At 51.3% G+C, this 21,430-nt stretch overlaps 1 protein-coding gene across 5 annotated transcripts; it reads right to left on the bottom strand.

The window, feature by feature from the left end:
- Window positions 1-1,555: 1,555 nt before the first annotated feature.
- On the bottom strand, window positions 1,556-21,428 carry GOLGA2 (golgin A2). 5 transcript variants are annotated; one of them, XM_021674053.2, is made up of 27 exons: window positions 21,241-21,428; window positions 19,486-19,608; window positions 18,426-18,506; window positions 13,907-14,011; window positions 13,609-13,652; window positions 13,427-13,490; window positions 12,945-13,004; window positions 12,681-12,761; window positions 11,777-11,815; window positions 11,456-11,506; window positions 11,274-11,367; window positions 11,071-11,177; window positions 7,634-7,692; window positions 7,169-7,310; window positions 6,267-6,356; window positions 6,053-6,160; window positions 5,782-5,869; window positions 5,086-5,423; window positions 4,735-4,848; window positions 3,849-4,094; window positions 3,690-3,765; window positions 3,162-3,253; window positions 2,696-2,911; window positions 2,506-2,608; window positions 2,314-2,420; window positions 2,081-2,237; window positions 1,556-1,992 (listed from the first exon to the last, which is right to left on the bottom strand). In XM_021674053.2, the coding sequence occupies exons 1-27, from the start codon at window positions 21,322-21,324 to the stop codon at window positions 1,781-1,783; spliced, it is 3,081 nt and encodes a 1,026-aa protein (XP_021529728.2). In that variant the 5' UTR covers window positions 21,325-21,428; the 3' UTR covers window positions 1,556-1,780. The 5 variants fall into 5 exon arrangements, with proteins under 5 accessions (XP_021529728.2, XP_012313461.2, XP_012313460.2 ...); XM_012458038.3 differs by lacking the exon at window positions 18,426-18,506; XM_012458037.3 differs by lacking the exon at window positions 12,681-12,761 and having other exon boundaries at window positions 21,241-21,427.
- Window positions 21,429-21,430: the final 2 nt, after the last annotated feature.

Raw genomic sequence — 21,430 nt, 5'->3', positions numbered from 1 at the left:
TGTCTCCTCTGCTGGTTGTGTTCTCTCTGGAGCTCAGGGGAGGGGAAGAGCTAAGCCATGTCTAGGGTGCTGTTGGGGGCAGTGAAAAGACCACATCCTCTCCAAGGGACACTCCTGGAAAGCCCCTGGAGCTTAGCTGGCTCTCATCCTGTGAAGCTGGCTCCGGCCACTAGAGGGCAGGGCCAAGAACTCAGCCTAGAGGGAGCCTGCGGGGCAGCCTGCATTCTGGAGGGACAGTCAGAACAGGCCACCAGGCGCAGACAGGCAAGGGAGGCAGGGAGACGGAACAGAAGACACCTGGGCTGGATGGAAGTCAGTGCCCTTGGGTGCTGGCACCCTGCCTTCTCAGCCACTGCTAGATCAGGCATCTGAGCGTGTTGGCCATAAGGGCCCGACTGTCACTCATAGGTGTCATAGCAGTCCCCATGGAATCCCCCAGGTGTCACCAGGCAGCATAGTTCAGACAGGTTACAGGCCTGGAAGGTCTCGACAGCCCAGCTGCACATGCTCAGACACTCTGGGGCTTCCTGTTCAGTGGCACAAACTCCAGGACCCAGTGAGGGAAACAGGAACATGGCAGGCCAAGCAGTATGGCTAAATCCATTTATTCCGAAATAAAAAGCAAAATAAACAGGAGTCGCATCACCAGGGCGCCACGACCCCATCCCCGCCTCCTTCTCTGTCCTATGCTATCAATAAATAAGTTTCCCAACCCCAAATAATTATTAGAACCTCCTCCCCATGTGCCAGCTCCAACCTCTGCTAGGTATGATACAGGGGGCGGCGCTACCCCCAGAATATACAAAATGTTACACAGATACAATATATACACTGGGGAAGCAGGGCCACCCCAGTAGCCCGTGCCCTCACCTGTTCTACAGTTAGCCCCACTGTCCTGCCTCAGCTGCCTGTCAGTGTAAGAAGATGGGAGCCCCCCTGAGGGAAAAATTGCTTTGGTGAGAGTAAGGAGGCCATTAGGCCTCCTCCAAACAAGCCAATTCTATAAGCGTCTGGCTCTTAAATAACAATATTCATCATCCAGAAATTTAAGGAATCAGCCCTGGCCAAGGTGGCAAAGGGTCTGCACGTTTGTCTCCCCGCATTAAACAGGGGTCTTATTTTGCTACTGTTAAGAGTAAAGGGCAGGGACATGATGGGGGCAGAGCCTCCGGCCCTACTTCTCCAGGCTTTGCTGACAGTAGCCTGCTTTTTTAAATTTTATCCCGACATTTTAATCCCGTAACTTTTTTTTTTTTCTGAGATGGAGTCTGGCTCTGTCACCTAGGCTGGAGTGCAGTGGCACGATCTCCACCTCCTGGGTTCAAGCGATTCTCCTGTCTCAGCCTCCCAAGTAGCTGGGATTACAGGCACACACCACCACACCAGACTCATTTTTGTATTTTTAGTAAAGGCGGGGTTTCACCATGTTGGCCAGGCTGGCCTTCAACTCCTGACCTCAGGTGATCCACCCGCCTTGGCCTCCCAAAGTGCTGGGATTACAGGCGTGAGCCACCATGCCTGGCCTTTTCTCGTAACTTTTATACCATAACTTTTTTATCCCATAACTGTTAGTCCCATAACTTAATTTTTTAAAATTTAGGGGCCTGCTTTTAGATGACAGTGATCTTCACCTCATCTGCACCAGTCTACCCCCGTTAGACAGGGGTTGTATGCTTGCTACTGTAAGGGTAAAGGGGTGACTGGGAAGGGATGGTAGGGACATGGTGGGGGCAGGGCCTCTAGCCCCACTTCTTCAGGCTTTGCTGATAGTGGTCAGCTTTTAAATTATGGTGATCTTCACCTCATCGTTCTCGTCAGCCCGGTAAAAAAAAGGAATGCAGGGGTTGCTGCCCAAGCCTGGGCGCTCCCGGGGGTTCTGCATCTCACGAAGCAGCTGCATTATCTGCTGTGCAGTGGGGTTGTCTCGAGGAGAACCCTCCCCAGTCTCTCCTTGCGCAGGCTCGCTGCCGGCGAGGCTCACCTCACAAAGATCTTTGGAGAGAGAGAGGCAGGGCTCTGAGCACCATGTGAGCCCCCCCTTGCTCCTGCCTGCCCACACCTCCCGAGGGCTCTTACTCACCACCCTGCTGGTTGGCAGCCCCAAGCTCCTGGGGGGCTGGGGCCTCTGGACTGGGCTCAGCTGCAGGGTTCTGGGAAGCTGCCAGGAATCTGCTATGCCACTCATTTCGGTCGTTCACAAGCCGTAACACCAGCTCCTGCAGCTCCAGCAGCTTCACCTGGAGGGAGGGGTGTTCAGCTGCCGCACCTGTGCCTGTGCCTGTGCCCACCCCACAGAGATGTTCCACGCCGTACCTTCATCTCCTCCTTGTCCTGGGCCAGCCTGCTGATGTACTCCTCCTTCTCCCGGTGCCGCTCCTTCAGCACTGCCCTCTGGCTCTGGTACAGTGCGATGTACTCTCCTGCAGGAGAACAGGGCTCAGATGCTGGGTTCCCTCCGATCGCTGTACAGTACCTCCTCCTGCTGTGTCGTGACCTCCCACTCACCAATGGTGTCTGTCTCTCCAGACAGCTGGATGCAACGATGTTCCAGTTCCTCTACCCTCTCCTTCAGGTCCGCCTTCTCCTGCATGAGCTCCATAAATCGGCTCTGGAGCCAAAATAATGGGGTCACATCTCGGCAGCGACCTGCCCCACCCCCACCCTTCTTGGCCCATGCCAGGAGAGACTCATTCACCTGCAGCTTCTCCATGGCCTCCTGTAGGGCCCGGTGGGTCTCCCCACACACAGAATCGCCCCCAGTCCCCGGGGGCGGGGCTGCCGCCTCAGGCTCCTGGGCGGAGGCCAGCAGGTGAGCCAGGCGCCGGCAGCGCACCCTTTGCTCCTTCAGCTGCCCACGTAGCTTTGCCTGCTCCTCCTCAGCACTGGCTACAGCCGAATTGAAAAATGCCACCTGCAGGCAAGAGAGGTGCATTCTTGGATGGGGAGACACAGGACGAACAAGGCAGGGAAGTGGAGAGTAGCCCTTCCCCTGGGGCCTCAGAGGCTGCACCTGTTGGTCACAGGTGAAATGGTGTCTGATCACTGGCTCCCAGGGAAGGGGTGAGGGTCCAGAAAACTCAGAAGGCCAGGAAACCAAAAGGAGGTCTGGGAGGGACCACAAAGGGAGGCAGCAAAGGTGGGGCAGGAGGAGTCAGCCTCACCATGGCCTCCCTGCTCTCCAGGTCCTCTGGGATGCTTGGCATGGGCCAAGGCGCCTCCTCCTCCTCCTCGTCCTCCCTGTCCAGTCCATCTCCTATTGGGGGTGGCCAGAGGAGTCATCAGACAACCTAACAAGGGTACAGTGGGCCCACCTCTGCCCTCACCTTCACTGTGTAAACCTGAGCCAGCCCCTCCCCAGAGGGAATGAGCAGCTTTCCTTAATTTTTATTTTATTACTTTTGCAGAGCCAAGGGCTCACTATGTTGCCCAGGTGCAGCCCCACTACCCATCAGCACAGGAGTTCTAACCTGCGCCATTTCTGACCTGGGCCAGTTCACCCATCCTTAGGCAACCTGGTAGTCCCCTGCTCCCAGGAAGTCACTGTACTGATGCCCAACTTAGTGTGGACAGCTGGTGAGCATAATGACCAGCTATTCTAAAGGTCTCTTCCAGCTCCTCAATCCTACGCTGCTAACAGTCCCCGATTCCTCCTAGGGCTCTCTCCTCTTCCTGTGAGCAGGTTCCCGTACCTTCCCCAGGGAGAGCTATGAGGCTCAACTGGGCTCGTAGCTGCTGGTTATGCTGGCTGACAGCTTCCAGGCGCTCCTAATGGGCCAGGAAAGAGAGTGAGAAGGCACAGAGGTTGCCAGGTCGTACCCTCAGGGCCCTGCCCTCAGCAACTCCCTCACCTGGGTTTCCTGCAACTCTTGGCTGGCCATGTCAGCCACCGCTTTGCCCTGAGCTTCCTGCTGCTGCAGCTGGTCCACGAGCTGGGTTTGCAGCAGCAACTGATTGTGCAGCGCCTCCTTCTCAGAGGTCAGCTGCTGATAGGCAGCCACCTGCTGCTGATAGGCGGCCACGTACTGCTGCAGGTGTCCCAGGTACTGGTCTCGCTGCTGCTGCAGACTCTGAGCCTCTTGGCTCTTCAGCTCCACCTGCAGGAAGATCCTGGGCGTGAGGGCAGGTGGTGGCTGACTTCCAGATTCTGGGCCCATAAATAGGGTAGCAAGGGCACGCTGGGGTGACCCCTTGCTCCAGGCCTAAATGACTGCCTACCTTGCTTAGAGCCTCATGCCTCCTTCCCCATCCTCAAATCTTACACCCTTGTTCCCACCATTTAAACTGTAGGCCACAGACTGGTGGAAACACAGAGGGAGTCAACCACCATCTGCTACGTGTGCTACATGCCTAACGCTATCCACGTATTATTTCATTTAATGAACTTCTTTTCTAAGTTAAAGAAACCGAGACTTAGAGATGCAATGTAGTTGAATGGTGACCGGTGGAGGAGAGGTCAGAATCCAGTTTGAATCTAAGAAGCCTCTTATCCCACTCTCTTTCCCTATGATTGGGGGCTCCATGCCTCTAGCTGGAATGATGATGTCCAGACCTGAGGAGCCCAGGGCTATCCACTTCTAAAAGTCTGAGAGCAGGAAGCAAGAAACAGTCACAGGACTTCCCTGGAGGGTGCTGAGGTCACCTGTCCCCTCAGCTGGAGCTGCTTCTGGCCTCACACCTCCTGTCCCCAGAGGCTGGTGCCCGCCTCCCAGCCCTTCTTGAATGAGGCAGGGTTACCGTCTCCTTCAGCTCGCTCAGCTTCTCCTGCAGCTCGCCCAGCTTCTTTCCCAGCTCCTTTTTGACGTGCTGCTCCGACTGCAGTGCACTAGTGATCTCCATGTTCTCATTAGTCTGGATAGGGAGAAGCAATCGGCGGTCACCCACTGCAGCTGGAGACCCCAGAATTTGGTGTCTGCCTCCCATGGCACCAGGAAGGGTGGAGGCAGGTTAGAAAAATCATCCCCTCTCCCCGACAGCCATCAGAGCAGGGCTCGGCTCATAGGTGAACTTTGCCCCATTTTACAGGTGGGAAAACAAAGGGCCGGAGGGCTAGGGAGGAGAGCAGGCTCCCCAGGTAGGGCCACACACCAGCTTTACGAATCCGCTCTGCAGCTCGGCCAGCTGCTCCTTGAGTTCGCGGTTCTGGGAGAGCGCTCGGCTGATGGTGGTGCGGTCGTTCTGCATGGTTTCCAGGATTTGCCTGCGAGCCTCCGCCTGCTCCCCCCAGAGCTCGGCCGCCCGCTCCAGCTCCAGCAGCCTCTCCTCCTGCTCCCGGTTCAGGCGACTCAAGCCCTCATTGTCTTGCACCTGGGCTTGGAGCTGTCCTGCCAGACTCTCCAGCTCCTTCCGCAGGTGCTCAGTCTCCGCCTGTAGTTGCTGCTCCACCTCCGAGGGCCCTGCTGGGGGCTCTGGGGGTGGGGGCTCAGCTGAGAAAGGAGGCAGACAATAAGGGCCTCTGGATTCTCAAAACAAAGTCCTCCGCTTGGTCCACAGCTCCTCTTAGGCTCCCCACACTTGGCCTCCCTGCTAATGATTCCTTGCACCCGGATGGTAGCCAGTCTTCCAAGTCACTACTCAATAAAGACAACTGTGGGTGGCTGACAACCGGCACTCCTCCCTCTTTGCTGATGGGGACACTGAGGCTCATAGAGATGACAAGACTTGCCATCTTCTGGCACAAACCTCTTTCCCTCTGCCTCAATGCCAAATCCTGGGGCATTCTAAGCCACCCCCGCAGCCCTCTGACAAAAGTCCTGCTCCCAGGTCACCCCAGCCCCAGCTTACCCATCTGGTTCCTCAGTTCAGCCAAGCTTGTCTCCAGCTCCTGTACCCGACTCATGTTATGCTCCTTCTCCTCCCTCAATGTGTGCACCTGTCCAAAGCACAGCGGGAAAGGGCTGGTGGCTGGACAGGCTACCATCTCCCTCTCTGCCCCCACCTCCACAAAGCCCAGACCCATGACCACCTCTGGTTGTGCTTCTCCCATTTTACAGATGCCCACAGAGATCAAGTGACCTATCTAAGGTTGTTGGGGAGCTGAAGGGTCAGGTCTCACCTGCTCTGATACTTGCTGCATCCTCTGCCGCCACATGGCACTCTCTCCTTTGAGATTTTCTGCATATTTATCTCTCTCCATTTGGAGTTGTCTAACAGACTCCATTACCTGCAAGAATGGGTACAGAATTTAGGAAGGGCTGTCACTGGTCCTCACCTGCTCCTGGCCACCCGGGGTCATCTTCCTTCCACATCCCTCCCCTGCAAAGCCTCACCTGCCCCAGGTGTGCTTCCAGCTGCGCCCGCTCCTCCATGGCCTGTTGTAACTGCTGGTTAGCATCAGGGGCTTCACACTGGCTTGAAAACTGGATGGTAAAGAGAGTTTAGATGTGGGGAGCCCAGGCCATTCCACACAGTGCCCCTTAAAAGGGCTAGGGCTAGGCTCAATGTACAACTCGGTCAATACAACTCTGCTGTCAAGTTTACTTTAGAAATAAAAAATAATCTTAAAAAGATCTCAGGCCAGGCATGGTGGCTCATGCCTGTAATCCCAACAGTTTGGGAGGCAGAGGTGGGTGGACTGCTTGAGCTCAGGAGTTCAAGACCCACCTGGGCAACATGGCAAAGCCCCATCTCTACAAATACAAAAATTAGCCAGATGTGGTGGCGTGCACCTGTAGTCCCAGCTACTTGAGAGGCTGAGGCAGGAGGATCACTTGAGCCTGGGAGGTAGAGGTTGCAGTGAGCTGAGATCATGCCACTTCAGCCTAGGTGATAGAGCAAGACCCTGTCTCCAAAAACAAAAAAACTCTACTCTCTATTATTACCATGGAATAGTGACAGTGTTGCCTTGAACCTCAGAAGGAAATAAACAGACTCATGAGCTAGCCATATAAATGTAATCTCTAAAATAATGGTTTTCACTCATGATGCTTTAAACAAACAAACAAACAAACAAAAATTTAAGCCCTAATCCTGAGATTCTGATTCTCCAGGTCTACAGCAGGGCCCCAATTTGTAGATTTTTAGCAGTCTCTTGAGGATTCTATGGCAGGACCACAACAAGGACCCAAATTTTCCAGCTCTTGGCTGAAGCCTCCTTATACCCTGCATGATCCCTAGACCATGGCCTCAGCTGGATGGGGCTCTAGCCACTCCCAGGGCTGCAGCCTCTTGCCTGTTGAAGCAGGAGTTCGGTCATCTCTAACTTCTTTTGCAGCTCTTCCAAGTTAAGCTGCATGCCAGCCTTCTCAGTCACTAGGACTCGAAGCTTCTCTTCCAATTCTGATTTCTCTTGCTTCAGGTCCTCATTGCTTTGGCTATGGCCAGAGGCAGTAGAGAAAGGAATGAAGAACAGAAAGGACTGCTTTGGTGATCAACCCCCTTGCCCCACAACCACAGAACCATGGCATTGGAAGGAACCCCAGGAATCAAAAGTCACATGCAGCAGGCCAGAGAGACGATATGAGTTGCCCAAGGCTACACCATGAGTCAGTGGCGCAGCTGGTACTAGAGCTTTGCTGGGCACACATGCAAACCTGTATGACCAACTCACCATGCTTACCTGTATACCCCCCACCTCCCAGCATATCACCCATGCTAAGGGCCCCCAGACCTCCCATCCCACCATCCCCCATCCTACGTGTTCTTGTATAACTCCAGCCTGAGGGCATCTCTCTCTTTGGTTAACTCCTTGTTGTACTGCAAATACAGAAAAGTTAAGTCAGGATACAGCAGGCAGAGGAGCAGCTGGCCAACCAGTAACAATAGCTACAGTAACTACTCCACAGTAATACTTCCTCACTCTCAATCACATTAACATGTTTTCCAGGCATTTCCAAGCCCATGGTCTCATTTTGTTGTTGTTGTTGTTTTGAGACAGAGTCTCGTTCTGTCACCTAGGCTGGAGAGCCATGGTGAGGTTTCAGCTCACTACAACCTCCGCCTTCCAGGTTCAAGTTATTCTCCTGCCTCAGTCTCCCAAGTAGCTGGGACTACAGATGTGCACCACCATGCCTGGCTAATCTTTGTATTTAGTAGAGATGGGGTTTCACCATGTTGGCCACACTGGTCTTGAACTCCTGACCTCAAGTGATCTGCCTGCCTCAGCCTCCCAAAGTGCTGGGATTACAGGCGTTAGCCACCGCGCCTGACTAATCTCATTTTTTTGTTGTTGTTGTTAATTGTTTATTTATCAAGAGAAACTATTTCTTAGCCCATATATTCATGTGTCATAGTTCAGGAACCTGAGTCAGTGACAAACTTCTAGGTAATTCAACCTGAAGAAATTCCTTCTATTCCAAGATGACTTTATACTACAAAAACCAGCCTTCTTCATCTCCTCAAAATCTTTCTCAGGATCGTAATTTCTGTAGAAATCTGCATACGCCTTCTTTCTTGATTCAGCCACACCAAACTTATAGACAGCTGCAACCCCAAGGGATACCAGGAATGCTCCAACCATATGACCAAAAACCCAAAATGCCTGGGTTTTGCCAAAACTTGGGAAGCCTTGGTAGTTACTGTGTGTTCTTGATATATACGCCAACCTCAACACCGATGTCCTTCCTTTTTCTTTTTTGAGATGGAGTCTTGCTCTGTCACCAGGCTGGAGTGCAGTGGTACCATCTTGGCTCACTGCAACCTCTGCCTCCCAGGTTAAAGCGATTCTCCTGCCTCAGACTCCTGAGTAGCTGGGATTACAGGCACATGCCACCACACCTGGCTAATTTTTGTATTTTTTTTTTTAATTTTTTTTTTTTAGAGATGGGGTTTCACCAACTTGGCCAGGCTGGTCTTGAACTCCTGACCTCATGATCCACCCATCTCAGCCTCCCAAAGTGCTGGGATTACAAGCATGAGCCACAGCACCCAGCCTTAATTTTTGTATTTTTAGTAGAGATGGGGTTTCACCATGTTGGTCAGGCTGATCTCAAACTCCTGGCCTCGTGATCTGCCTGCCTCAGCCTCCCAAAGAGCTGGGATTACAGGCGTGAGCCACCACGCCTGGCCTAGTCTCATTTGTTTTTAAAAGAACTTAGTAAGGGTAGAAGGGACAGGGAAAGAGAGCGAATTTATGTATGTATGTACGTAGGTATGTATGTACATGTATTTATTTATTTATTTGAGACAGAGTCATATGTATTTATTTATTTATTTATTTGAGATGGCGTCTCCCTCTGTCACCCAGGCTGGAGTGCAGTGGTGCCACCTAGGCTCACTGGAACGTCCAGCTCCTGGTTCAAGCAATTCTCCTGCTTCAGCCTCACAAGTAGCTGGGATTACAGGCATGCACCACACCTGACTAGTTTTTTATTTTTATTTTTATTTATTTATTTATTTATTTTTGAGACGTAGTCTCACTCTGTTGCCCATGCTGGAGGGCAGTTGTACAGTCTCAGCTCACTGCAACTTCTGCCCCTGGGTTCAAACAATTCTCCTGCCTCAGCCTCTCAAGCAGCTGGGATTACTGGGGCACACCACCACGCCTGGCTAATTTTTTGTATTTTTAGTAGAGATGGAGTTTCACTATGTTGGTCAGGCTGGTCTCGAACTCCTGATCTCAGGTGATCCACCAGCCTTGGCCTCCCAAAGTGCTGGGATTACAAGTGTGAGCCACCACACCTGGCCAAGATCGAGTTTATAGCTGGCTAACAGAGGCCCAGAGAGATCAGATAACATTGCTGTTGTTATTACCATTATTGCTACCACTGTTTGAACCTTTATTGAGTGCTTCACCAGGTACCATGCTAACAATCCCATTTAATCCTCATAACCACCACATGAGACAGTTACTATTATTACCTCTATTGTGTAGATGAAAAACATGGGGTGGCTGCCTGTAATCCCAACACTTTGGGAGGCCAAGGCGGGTGAATCACCTGAGGTCAGTAGCTGGGATTACAGGCATGCACCACCACACCTGGCTAATATGGCAAAACTCCATCTGTAATCCCAGCTACTCAAGAGGCTGAGGCAGGAGAATCGTTTGAACCTGGGAGGTGGAGGTTACAATGTTACAATGAGCCAAGATCATGCTATTGCACTCCAGCCTAGGCAATAAGAGTGAAACTCTGCCTCAAAACAAACAAACACACAAAAACATGTTAGTATTAGAGGTTAAGTGCTTGCCTAAGATCACTCAGACAGAGCTGGAATTTGCTGGGATTTGAACATCCAGGTATATCTGATTCTCTAAATCCATTTGTTCTCTGGGGGTGGGGCCACAGATAGGAAGGGGGTAATTAATCTTTTGTTCACGTTTTGAAAGGATGATACAGGTCAGGCGTGGTGGCTCATGCCTATAATCCCAGCACTTCGGGAGGCCGAGGCGGGTGGATCACGAGGTCAGGAGACCATCCTGGCTAACAGGGTGAAACCCTGTCTCTACTAAAAAAAAAAAAAAAAAAAAAAAAATTCAAAAAATTAGCTGGGCATGGTGGCACGTGCCTGTAGTCCCAGCTACTTGGGAGGCTGAGGCCGGAGAATCGCTTGAAGCCAGGAGGTGGAGGTTGCAGTGAGCCAAGATTGCACGACTGCACTCCAGCCTGGACAACAGAGCAAGACTCTTGTCTCAAAAGAAAAAAAGAAAAAGAAAGGATGATACATTTGCATAGTCCAAAACTCAGTAGGTACAGAAGGAAAATATCTCCCAGTCACGCTGTTCCTCTCTCCTGAGTTTTTTATGAATCCTTGCACGTGCACACACACACATACACACACACGTTCCCTCTCTCTACACAAATGGTAACACACTAAAGATACTCTTCTGTATCTTCACAGTACAAGTATCATATCCCCTACCTATGACTTGGCCAAGGCCACAACCAGGAAAGGGAAGGGCAGGCACTTGGCCTCCGAGCTCTGTGTTCAGTGTTTGCTCCCCACAGTGCTTCCCAACTCACCCACAGCAGCTGACTCAGCCCCAGGCTGCCTCTAACAACCACACACAAAAGGAGTGAGAAATGGCCCATACTGCCTTCTAGGCAGGACACTCCACCCTGCAAAAGGGACCTTAAGGCTCACTCCTCCATCTGGGAAGCCAGCCTGCCAGGGGACAGGGCAGGCAGTTGGACTCACCCTGTCTGCCTTCTTTTGCTGAGTGGAGACAGCAGAAAGAGCCCGCTCCAACTCTCCTACACGCCGCCGGGAATACTGCAGGCGGCTGGCCAGATCTTCGGACTCTCCTGGAATGAGAGAGGTTGAGATGGGGCCCAAAGGACTCCCCCTAAAGGCCTGTCAAAGTGCCAGGCTGAAGGATGATGGGGTGCCCAGATTCCCACCTTCTTTCTGCCTGGCAGCATGCTGAGTGTGAGCCAGGGCTGTCTGTAACTCAGCTTTCTCTGATACGAGGATTCCTATGGTCTGAATGTGAACCTTTGGGAGAAAAGTCAAGCAAGTGCTGAAAAAGAAGGAAAGAAACATTCCCCAGAGGACAGGAGGGAACTCCACACCCTCCACTCACCTGTAACTGCTCCCTTAGGGCTCCCTGCTTTTGGTGACATTCTTTCTTTTCCTACAAGAAGAGGAAGACAGAGCTCTTACTAGGGGAAGGCAGAGATGGCACAGCAAGGGACATGCCCCTAGAATGCCACCAATGCCCCAGGACAGGCCCACCCATGGGATCAAGTTATCAGGGACCCTGTGGGGATGGGGTGGAATCTGGGGGGCATGGTGAGCCTTCTTCCCCAGGCTGGGAGTGGGTGAGATGAGACTGAGGCCTCTTCATTTGAATGCCCCCCAAACCCAGCAGACATGTTGTGAGCAAACAAAGAAATCACGTTACTTCTTCCAACTGATCCGTAATTTCTTGGTTCTGTTGTTTCTGTGGGGAGAGTCAAAGGAATGTGACTGAAGGTGGCCCCCTCAACTCTACTCCCCAGACCAGGAAGGGGTAGGCAGGGGCCAGGAATGGATTTTAAAGGCAAAGTTCTCAGACCCAATGGGAACACGAGCTGGTAAACTCTCCTCAGGCTCCCAAGGAAAAGAGATTTGGGTCTTTGTTGGTTTTTGCCCACAGCCACAGAACTGGGTCTGGATCTGATTCTCTTGAAAGGACAGTAACATAAACCTCGAGAGATGAAGTGTGAGAAAAGCCCACCCTTCTGCCAGCTTGTGATTTAGAAAGGTGCATTCATTCAACAAACATTTGCTGAGAATATACGGGCCAGGTACAGTTCTTAATAGCAGGGATATAAGACAGAAAAAGACAGATAGGAGCCCTTGGCCCTGAGGTTTACATTCTAGTGGCCCTTTAAATCTTGGACTCTCAGAGCTAAGAGACCTTTGATACTCTCTAACTCTACCTCCTCAGGAAATGCAAGCCCAAGGAGGAGAAGTGGTTTGTCCAAAATCAAAGAGCAAATTAAGGACTGAGTCAAGATGGAAATATGGGGCTCCTGACAACCAGTCAGGCTAGCACCTCCTCGAGAGGCAACAACCCCAGGGCGTGTGTGGCAAGGACTCGAGCAGGGGTGTCTAGAGAAGAGAGAGCAGGCAAAGAGGGCAGCAACAGAAGAGCCATGCTGCATGCTCCGTGCTCTGGGGTCCCTCCAGCTGAGGCCTGGGCCCCCCAGCTCCCCATTCGCCCTTGGCACCAGGGGCCCCCTGCCCCTTTCTTCAGGGCCCCAATGGGAAACTAGAGCCCAGGATTGGCAGCGTGGAATCAGGGGACCCCACTGGACTCTTACCAATTTCTCTATCGTGACATTGAGTTGTTTGTTTGTTACATAGCTGGAGTCCAGGGCTACTGCTAGCTGTTGGTACCGGCTCTGAGGCGCATGCAGAGAGGAGGAGTTGGAGGAGGATTGGGGGGAGAGGTAGAGAGAGCAATCATTAGGGTTGGGGGGTGTGTGGGCTGTCTCAGCTGGCAGAGGGGCACCCAGCCCTCGCTGTGGGAGGAGGCTGGAGGGCTGGCCTGCAGGGTCACTGAGCCACGGCCCAGGGCCTCTTACCTCCAGGTCTTTCAGGTTAGCAGATGATGCCGGGCCCTCCCCATTGACACATGTTGTAGACTGTAAGAGACGAGAATGCACATGGAGATGTTCTGTCGTCCCAGTGTCTAAGCCCTCTGACTTCCTTTCTTCCCCTTCATCTGGCAACATTTTCTTTTCTGCCTAACTTGGACCCTTTGTCCCGTAAACCCTTTTGTGCCAACTTCTCTCATGGTTCTTATTTCCCCACCATCCTTCCCTCCCGAGCAGCTCTCATCCAGTGCTGCAGCAGGATAAAATGATGCAACCAGTCACAGGCTCCAACCCCTTCACGTGTACAGCTTCAAGGGAGAAGGCTCAGAGAAGAGGCGACTCCCTCAACATTGCCCGGAAAATCAGCTGGTCCCAGGATCTTCCCTCTCTCGTGAATCCCTGCCTCAGTTTCTTTCTGTCATACTTTCCTCCCCGCCACACCCCACTCTAGGCCTCAACTTCTGAGGTACCTCACAAACAAGACCATTGAGCTGTTGGGAGAGTTGTCGCAGGCTCTCGGTTGAAGAGAAAGTCCTAGGGATGGAGACACAGGGGTCAGGGGTGCAGGTGGTTCAACAGGAAAGAAGGTCATGGGCAGTGGCCTCCCTGACTCTCTCCACCTAGAGACTGCTGCCCAACAGGAGACACTCACTTGGCTTCATCCATGAGATTAGGGACATTGTCAGCATCATGATTCTGTGTGGGAAGAAACATATGAGATGGTCATTCAATTTCTGGTAAGAATCACCCAGGATGGGGTGAGTCAAGCTCCCAAACTCATTCCAACAATCTTCCATCTCCCCAGACCTCAAAGAAAATCCTAGTATGAGCCTTCCCCTAGCCTGGTCCCCAGGAAGAGCCGTTGGCCCTAGGGAACAAGCTACCTGTGAGAGAAGAGAATCCACAGTAGGTACAGGAGGGCAGGGGGCAGAGGGAGAGGAGGCACAAACCTGAGGTGCCACCATGCTAGTGAGACTGGCACCAGGGGAAGGGACACCGCCAGGTAACACGGTGTCATCAGATGGTTGTAGAGAAGCAGCATTGTCCTTGGGTGTCTGTCATAGAACAGAGCAGGGGGTTAGGGGGCCATGTGGGAGAGAAGGTGCCTCAGTGCCATGAACACAGGGTGTGGAACAGGTAGGATGGGTGTTGCTGCAGTCAGAGTGACAGTGACAGTCACACACGCTAGGAGCCACTCGGGGGTGTGCATATGGTTGTCCAGGCATTGGGCTGCTAGGCAGCATTTCAAATGGTCAAAGCTCAAAGCAGGGGTTGCACAGCCCCCTTCACAAACACAAGGACCTCACTCTCCCTGGAGCTCAGCAAAAGACAGCAGCAGGCTCTGACCTGTGACAGCCACAGCAGGTGGGAGGAAGGTGTACCAAAGTCAGGGAGAAGAAAGGCAGTGTTCTACCAGAAGGCCAGTCTGTGCTGCAGAGTGACACTAACTGGGCCCCTGCTGGGCAGAGAATGGTGATGAGGAAGTAGTTGTCTGGGCAATGCCCAATGTAGCTATCTGCCTCTCTCCTCCTTGCCTCCCTTCCCTTCTCCCCCGTGGTGGCACAATCATAGCTCACTGCAGCTTCCACCTCCTGGGCTCAAGCAATCCTCCCACCTCAGCCTCCCTAGTAGCTGAGATTACAGGCGCACACCACCATGCTCAGCTAATTTTTATAGAGACACAGTCTTGCCATCTTGCCCAGGCTGGTCTCAAAGTCCTGGGCTCAAGTGATCCTCCCACCTTGCTGTCCCTAAGTGTTGGGATTACAAGTGTGAGCCACTGTACCTGGCCTATTGGCTGTGTTTCTGATTCAGGCTTTTCAGGAAAAAAAAAAAAAAGTGTCCCAATTAGAATATAAGCCTCTCCTCACTCTCTGGAGGTAAAAAGAGAATAAACCATGGCCACCACCCCCACCCTGACCTCTTACCTCCAAAAACATCTACCCAACCAAGAAAGCACCCAAGAAAACAGAGGTAAGACATCTGCCCTATGGCTCTTGGCAACTTGGAAGTTGAGGGGCCTCTTTCCTGGGAATAGTACCTGGGGACGATTCTAGGATTCAGGACTTTGAGTCATGTGGAGCCTCTCCCTTGACCCCAACTGGACCTACCTGCTTGACCAGAGCCCCACCCAGCCTCTCTCCAGGCTCTGGCTTTACTCTTGGCCCAAGTCTCTGGCTCTAGAGATCTTCTAATACCCGACAGGCCAGATGGGCAGACAATGGAAAAAACTGCTGACCAGTTAAGCTTGACAAGAGAGAAACAACAGGGAGCCAAGGCCTGGCCAGGGAAGCTGGGTCTGGGGAAGTGGCTATACCTCTCTCTAAGGAAAGGACTGCCTGCTCACTGGACCCTTCAGCCCCGACCTCTGAAAACCCAAATCTGCTTCCTTCCTTAGAGCAAGTGCTGCAGAGGCTGGCAGAATTGAAGATGAGCCAAGTTGTCTTTATATCTTTGCAAGTTTACTGTGACCATGTAATCTGGTGTTGCCTTGACAATGTCTACAACTGAATCTAACAGGTCAGAGCAGAGGTTCAGCACTGGCCAGGCATGAGCCTTTCGGGAAGGCTGGCGTTCCTAGCCATGTAGGCTTTAGGTCCCTCCTGGCATCTTGGGTTCCCACTGATCTCTAGGATTAGACACAACAATGTTCAGAGGAGGGGAAGTTTTCTTTTTCCTTTTTGTTTGAGGTGGAGTCTTGCTCTGTCGCCTAGGCTGGAGTGCAGTGATGAGATCTCCACTCACTGCAACCTCCACCTCCTGGGTTCGAGATTCTCCTGCTCCAGCCTCCCAAGCAGCTGGGATTACAGGCACACAACACCACGCTTGGCAAATTTTTGTATTTTTAGTAGAGATGGGGTTTCACCATGTTGGCCAAGCTGCTCTTGAACTCCTGACCTCAGGTGATCCACCCTCCTCAGTCTCCCAAAGTGCTGGGATTACAGGCGTGAGCTACCAGCTCAGCTGAAAAGGCATTTTTATGATTGCATTTAGCAAGATTATTTTGTGAGAGACCAAGTTATTTCATAATTTTAAATCTTGTAGCCAAGAATAGAGATTTTTTTTTTTTTTTTTTTTTTTTTTTTTTTTTTTGCGAGCCAGCCAGGAGATGAACCTGGAATCTTCTGAAGAATGGAGTTTTTAAAAAAGCCTACTCTCCTCAAAATGTCCCATCCTATTAAGATATTTTTTCTCTCCATTATTCCCTACTTCTGGAAATGTTATCATCCCTACTCAGGATACTACAATCACAGGCCTGCACTCCTGGAGTAGACAACTTAGTAAAAGAATTTAAAAAGAAACCGTTACGGATATAGAAAAGGTATAAAAAGAGCAAGGGGCTGGGCACAGTGGCTTATGCATGTAATCCCAGGACTTTGGGAGGCTAAGGCAGGCAGATCACTTGAGGCCAGGAGTTCGAGATCAGCCTGAGCGACAGGGCAAAACACTGTCTCTACTAAAAATACAAAAAAAAAAACTAGCCAGGCATGGTGGTACACATCTACAATCCCAGGTACTTGGGAAGCTGAGGCATGAAAATCACTTGAACCTGGGAGGGGGAGGTTGCAGTGAGCCAAGATTGCGCCAGGCACTCCAGGAGAAACAGGGAGACTCTTTCTCAAAAATAAAAACAAAAGCAAGAAGGAAATATGAGGATCTAGGCCTTTGTTTTCAGAACGAAGGGACCTGGGCTGGCACAGAATCTCAGAGCATTAGTAAACAGGCCGCAGACCCCTAATCAACTGGACCATTGGCAGAGTAAAAGCCAAATACATGACTGCAGGACTCCTCAAGGCCTGTAATCCCCAGTGTCTCTACTGAGCCAGCAAGGTGAGTCACAGCACCTGGACAGACCAGACCAACTGGAGGGTAACAAGTGTGATGACTGAACAACTCTCTAACAGCAGCCAAGGGTGCTCTGTCTCAGTCCCTGTCCCCATGCTCCTCTTCAACAGGATGAGGCTCTATTCGTGCCCTGCTCCTCTGGCTTGCCAGGAGTCCCTGAGACAAGTTAGATATGGAGGAAATGGCAAATCACAGCCAGAGGAGATTGTCTCCTAGCCCTGTGTACCCCCACACCAGGCTCCCTGTGTTCCTGAAAGGTGCTCTGTGAGTTTATAGCACTGGCCATGACCTCAACACTCCCCCTGCCTCCCCCACTCCCCATAAGGATGAATGTTACCCACCTTTAATCTTCAAGCCAGCCTCAAATGCCACCTCCTCCAGCCTGGAGTCCATTTGGAACCAACCTCCCCCCGAGCTGAGCATTTGGAATTTTCCAAAATTCTCTCTTGCCTCCTTCAGAGGAGTCTGCCTCCCTCGGTGTGCAGTCTACCTTATTCATCTATTTTCTCCACTGTTTATTTAGCAAAGTGCCTTTGTTGTCAAGAGCCCAATGAATATGGTTAAATGTCCATTTAATTTTAAGAGAGATTAGCGGCAGAACATCTTGGGCACTCATCTGTCTGGGGAACCTCACATCTTTTACAGTTAGTTCCTCTGAAAAGATAGCTTCAATCCTTCCAACTATAATGTGAACTTATTTTCTCTTAACCCTTTGTTCTCTACTCTTAAATCAAAGAGAATTAATCAAAAAAAAAAATCACTAACTTCTATGTGGTCTACTGATCTTTGCCTTTAGGGGAAATCCTAAAGGTTGGTTGAGGTTTTTTTTTTTTTTCATCTCTCCTAGTCTGAGAGTACCCACACTGGGCATTCAAAAGCCCAAATCTGAGGTCAGGAGCAGTGACTCATGCCTGTAATCCCAGCACTTTGGGAGGCCAAGGCAGGTGGATCACTTGAGCTCAGGAATTCAAGACCAGCCTGGCCAACATGGCAAAACCCCGTCTCTACTAAAAATACAAAAAATGAGCCAGGCACAGTGCCGGGCGCTTATAATCCTAGCTATTCAGGAGGCTGAGGCAGGAGAATTGCTTGAACCCAGGAGGCAGAGGTTGCAGTGAGCCAAGATCATGCCACTACACTCCAGCCTGGCCGACAGAGCGAGACTCCGTCTCTAAAAAAAAGAAAAGGAGCCGGGCGCGGTGGCTCACGCCTGTAATCCCAGCACTTTGGCAGGCCGAGGTGGTCAGATCATGAGGTCAAGAGATCGAGACCATCCTGGCCATGGTGAAACCCCGTCTCTTTTAAAAAAAAAAAAAAGAAAAAAGAAAAGGAAAAACAAAAGCCCAAAATCCTACACGCCTGTTCTGAATGTTATTCCCAAATTACCTTTGAACTTTTTAAACTGTAAGGTATGTCTCACCTTTTCCAAGATGATACAAGATTTAGGGGAAGGATAAAAACCCAATCAATCAAGCAGGTGAAGAAGCAGACATAAACAGGCTGAAGGTTAATGGCAGCAACATAAAATAAGCCAGAGGCAAAGTATCCCCCAAACCAGAGAAGCCTCAGGGGCATGCACAGCTGGAGAGAGCAAGCCAGAGAGGGGTCTCGGCACTGCCTCACCTTCCACTTGTCCAATGGGGGGAGCGCTACCCCATTGGAACGGTTAAGGTCGGACACCAGCACCTTCAGAATGTCCTGAATCTACAGGAGGCAAAAAGGGAAAAACAAGGGCAGGGGGAGAAAGACAGAAATGGCTTACAGGAGGCAAGAAAGTCAAGGAAAGAGGAAGATGTGGGTTCAGGGAAACGAAATGCTGAAGAAGAGTGGAGGAGATCAATACCATGGCCTGTGCCATCCTTCCAAATGGCCACCTGCTGCCTTGCCAGGGGCAGAAACAAATAGATGGAAAAGTCCCCTGAGCGATGCAGTCACACAAGGTGGAGTCACCTGACCAGGGCAGCTCTTAATATGCTCATTGGACCCCTCAGGCCCAGGATGTGGGCGATGAATCTGGCAGAGCTACAGACCTCCACCTTAATTTTAAAAAGCAGACTTCTGAGTAAGGGTTCACTTGAACAAAGGGGGTTCCAGCTAAAAAACAAGCTTGAAAGATACTGATCTTATCCAATGTCACCTTATGAGGAAGAAACTGAGGCCCAGGGAAAGAAGTGGTTTTTCTGTAGTCACCCAGCAAGCTGGTGACAAAGATGAACTCAAAAGTTAGATCTCCTAATTCTAGCACCTGGGGCTCTCCTCACCACACCCTGGGGCCCTTTCAGTGACTCCTAAAGGGATAGCCTGATGACAAGTGGCTGTTCTCATTGGCCTGGCTTCCCCTTGAGACTGGGGATGAGGAAAATGAAACAGCAACTACCATTTCCTGGGTGTCCTAAGTGTTTACAGCAGGTCCTGTACTAGGGATTAACATAAACACAACAACAGTAACAAATCTCATTTAAACTTCACAAGTGTAAATAAAACAATACTTTACAGATGTGAAAAGAGAGGCCCAAAAAGCTCCAACAATTTGCACTAAAATCATATCCCTAGCAGATGGACAGGTATGATACAAACCCAGAACTCTTAACCAGTACCAGACAGTTCTTCCACAATCATAAAAATTACCCTCTACTGCCCCTTGGGCCCCCGGTCCCCAGGAACCTGGCCAGCCAAGACTCACATCCTCAGATGAGTGGCAATCACCAGAATTGGTTGTCTCAGGGCTACTGCCATTTTTAATTTTCTTCTTCTTTTTTGCTCCTGCAGGAACACCAGGGCTATTCCTCTGCTGATATTCTCTCAGCTGTGGAAAAGAAGAGCAGCAATACTCATGAGAACTACAAGCCCCTATAGTTACATCCTACTTTACAATTTTTCCAAAATAGTCTTATAGACCATCTGATTTAATGCCACCAACAACTGTACAAGGTCTTATCACAATCACTTAGTGACTGAGAGGGACTGATACCATGGCTTAAAAAAAGGCAATAATTGAACTTAAACTCAGTCTTCTGACCCAGAGCTCGGGGGTTTTGCCACAAATCAGCAGCTACCAGGGGCCAAATCCAGAGGCAGAGGTAGAAAAGTAAAAATTAAGTAGGCAGGAACTATGCACTGTGTGGTTTAGAATCATACATCCTCACACGTTTGTTAGTGTAAGAAATGCACGAATACCTCTCAAACTTTTACATCAAAGTATCCTCATGGCAGAAGGCAGGCTTTCTGTTAAATCTAAGAATTTAACAGAAAGAGGACAATCCAAGCCTCATTTCAGAAAGAAGTCTGGTGTATTCTCACACATTTATGTGACTGTTATCCCTAAGTACATTAATGTTTTTCTCTCTCAAGAGAATCAAGGGAAACTGATGCTTCAGAAAGATGCATATTTATCCATGGCACTCCAAGTACCCCAGGTTGAGATGATATGAGAAAGACTGAAGCTGTCAAGTTCAGTTTCCCAAGACCTGTTCCACAGAAGATAAGCAGATCTCATTCCAAAGACCACTGATTAAAGGGCACTCTGGTCCCAGAACCATGGAGAAGTCGAATATGAGGTGGAGAAGTCAGAAAAAAAACGTTAAAGTCTCTCTGGAGAGTAGAAGCCTGGGAGAAAACCAAACCCAACCCATTCTCACATTGCCACCCAGAGATACTGCCAACGTTTTGAACTCACAGGGGAAGCGCAGGCTTTTCACACTGTCAACGTCTATGTTAAGGGAGTAAGGCAGCCTGAAGCCTCTCCCTCCTAGGTCCCATAGTCCCCATTCCCCTTCCAGCTGGAAATTTATGCTGTGACCAGAGGAACCAGAAACGGGATGAGAACACTTATAGGGCTGGGTCCTAAGATCAAAGGCTGGTCTAGAGCACTAATTACGGTTCCGAGGGGGGTTGTGACGTCACTACATTCCACTCTTCCCGGGGGTGGGGGGGACATCGGCGTGACGTCCGAGTCGCCGCTCTGCGATGGGGGAGGGGAACACAGGGCCAGGACCCAGGTCCTTGGAGACTCGAGCCCGAAGAGCCCAGAGAGGGCCGGTTTGGGGCGGCAGGAGGTGAGGGCCGAGTCTGGAGCCGGGAGCTCCTGGAGTCTAGGGCCCAAAGTCACTGGCTGAGCTGCTGGGGACCGAGGTCCTTGGAGACACCAGCCCAAAGAGCCCAGGGAGGTTGGACCTGGGGCGGCAGGAGGTCAGGGCCGAGTCTGGAGCGGGGAGCCCCGGGAGTCACCAGCCCAAAGTCACCCGGGGGCGACTGGCGAGGGCGGGGGTTGGGCGGTTGAGGGGGCGGGGCTGGCTGACAAGACTTTGGTGGGGGCAGCCCAGAGGCGCCGGGGGGCCCAGCCCGGTGTGCCTCAGGAGTGGCACGGACTCTGGCCGCGGTCCTGCCATAGGAGGGGGGCTGGGGCTGGGTAGGGGGGCCGCGACCCGGCGCGCTTTACCTTTTTCTTCGCTGCGGCCAATTTGCTCTGTCGGGTTTCTTCCGACATCGCGGGGCGGGGAGGGAGGCGGGGTTGGGGCCACATCAGCGCAATCCCGGCAACCACTGCGTAAGTCAGTCAGCCACCGCGCAGCTGTGCGACGGAGCCAGAGGAGGCGTAACCAGGGCTCCATTAGAGGGCAGAATAGGGG

The sequence above is a fragment of the Aotus nancymaae genome, unplaced genomic scaffold (genome assembly GCF_030222135.1).
Source record: "Aotus nancymaae isolate 86718 unplaced genomic scaffold, 86718_ANA_hifiasm-v0.15.2.pri h1tg000003l, whole genome shotgun sequence".
Taxonomy (NCBI): domain Eukaryota; kingdom Metazoa; phylum Chordata; class Mammalia; order Primates; family Aotidae; genus Aotus; species Aotus nancymaae.
This window is presented reverse-complemented; position numbering and strand designations above follow the sequence as displayed.

Bases quoted from the DNA above. Each gene is read 5' to 3' on its own strand.
- GOLGA2 (XM_021674053.2), bottom strand. From the start codon at position 21,324: ATGTGGCCCCAACCCCGCCTCCCTCCCCGCCCCGCGATGTCGGAAGAA. The intron at 11,368-11,455 runs GTGAGTGGAGGG...TTTCTCCCAAAG, and splicing joins CCCTAAGGGAGCAGTTACAG to GTTCACATTCAGACCATAGG. The intron at 3,254-3,689 runs GTACGGGAACCT...CACCCCCAATAG, and splicing joins CATAGCTCTCCCTGGGGAAG to GAGATGGACTGGACAGGGAG.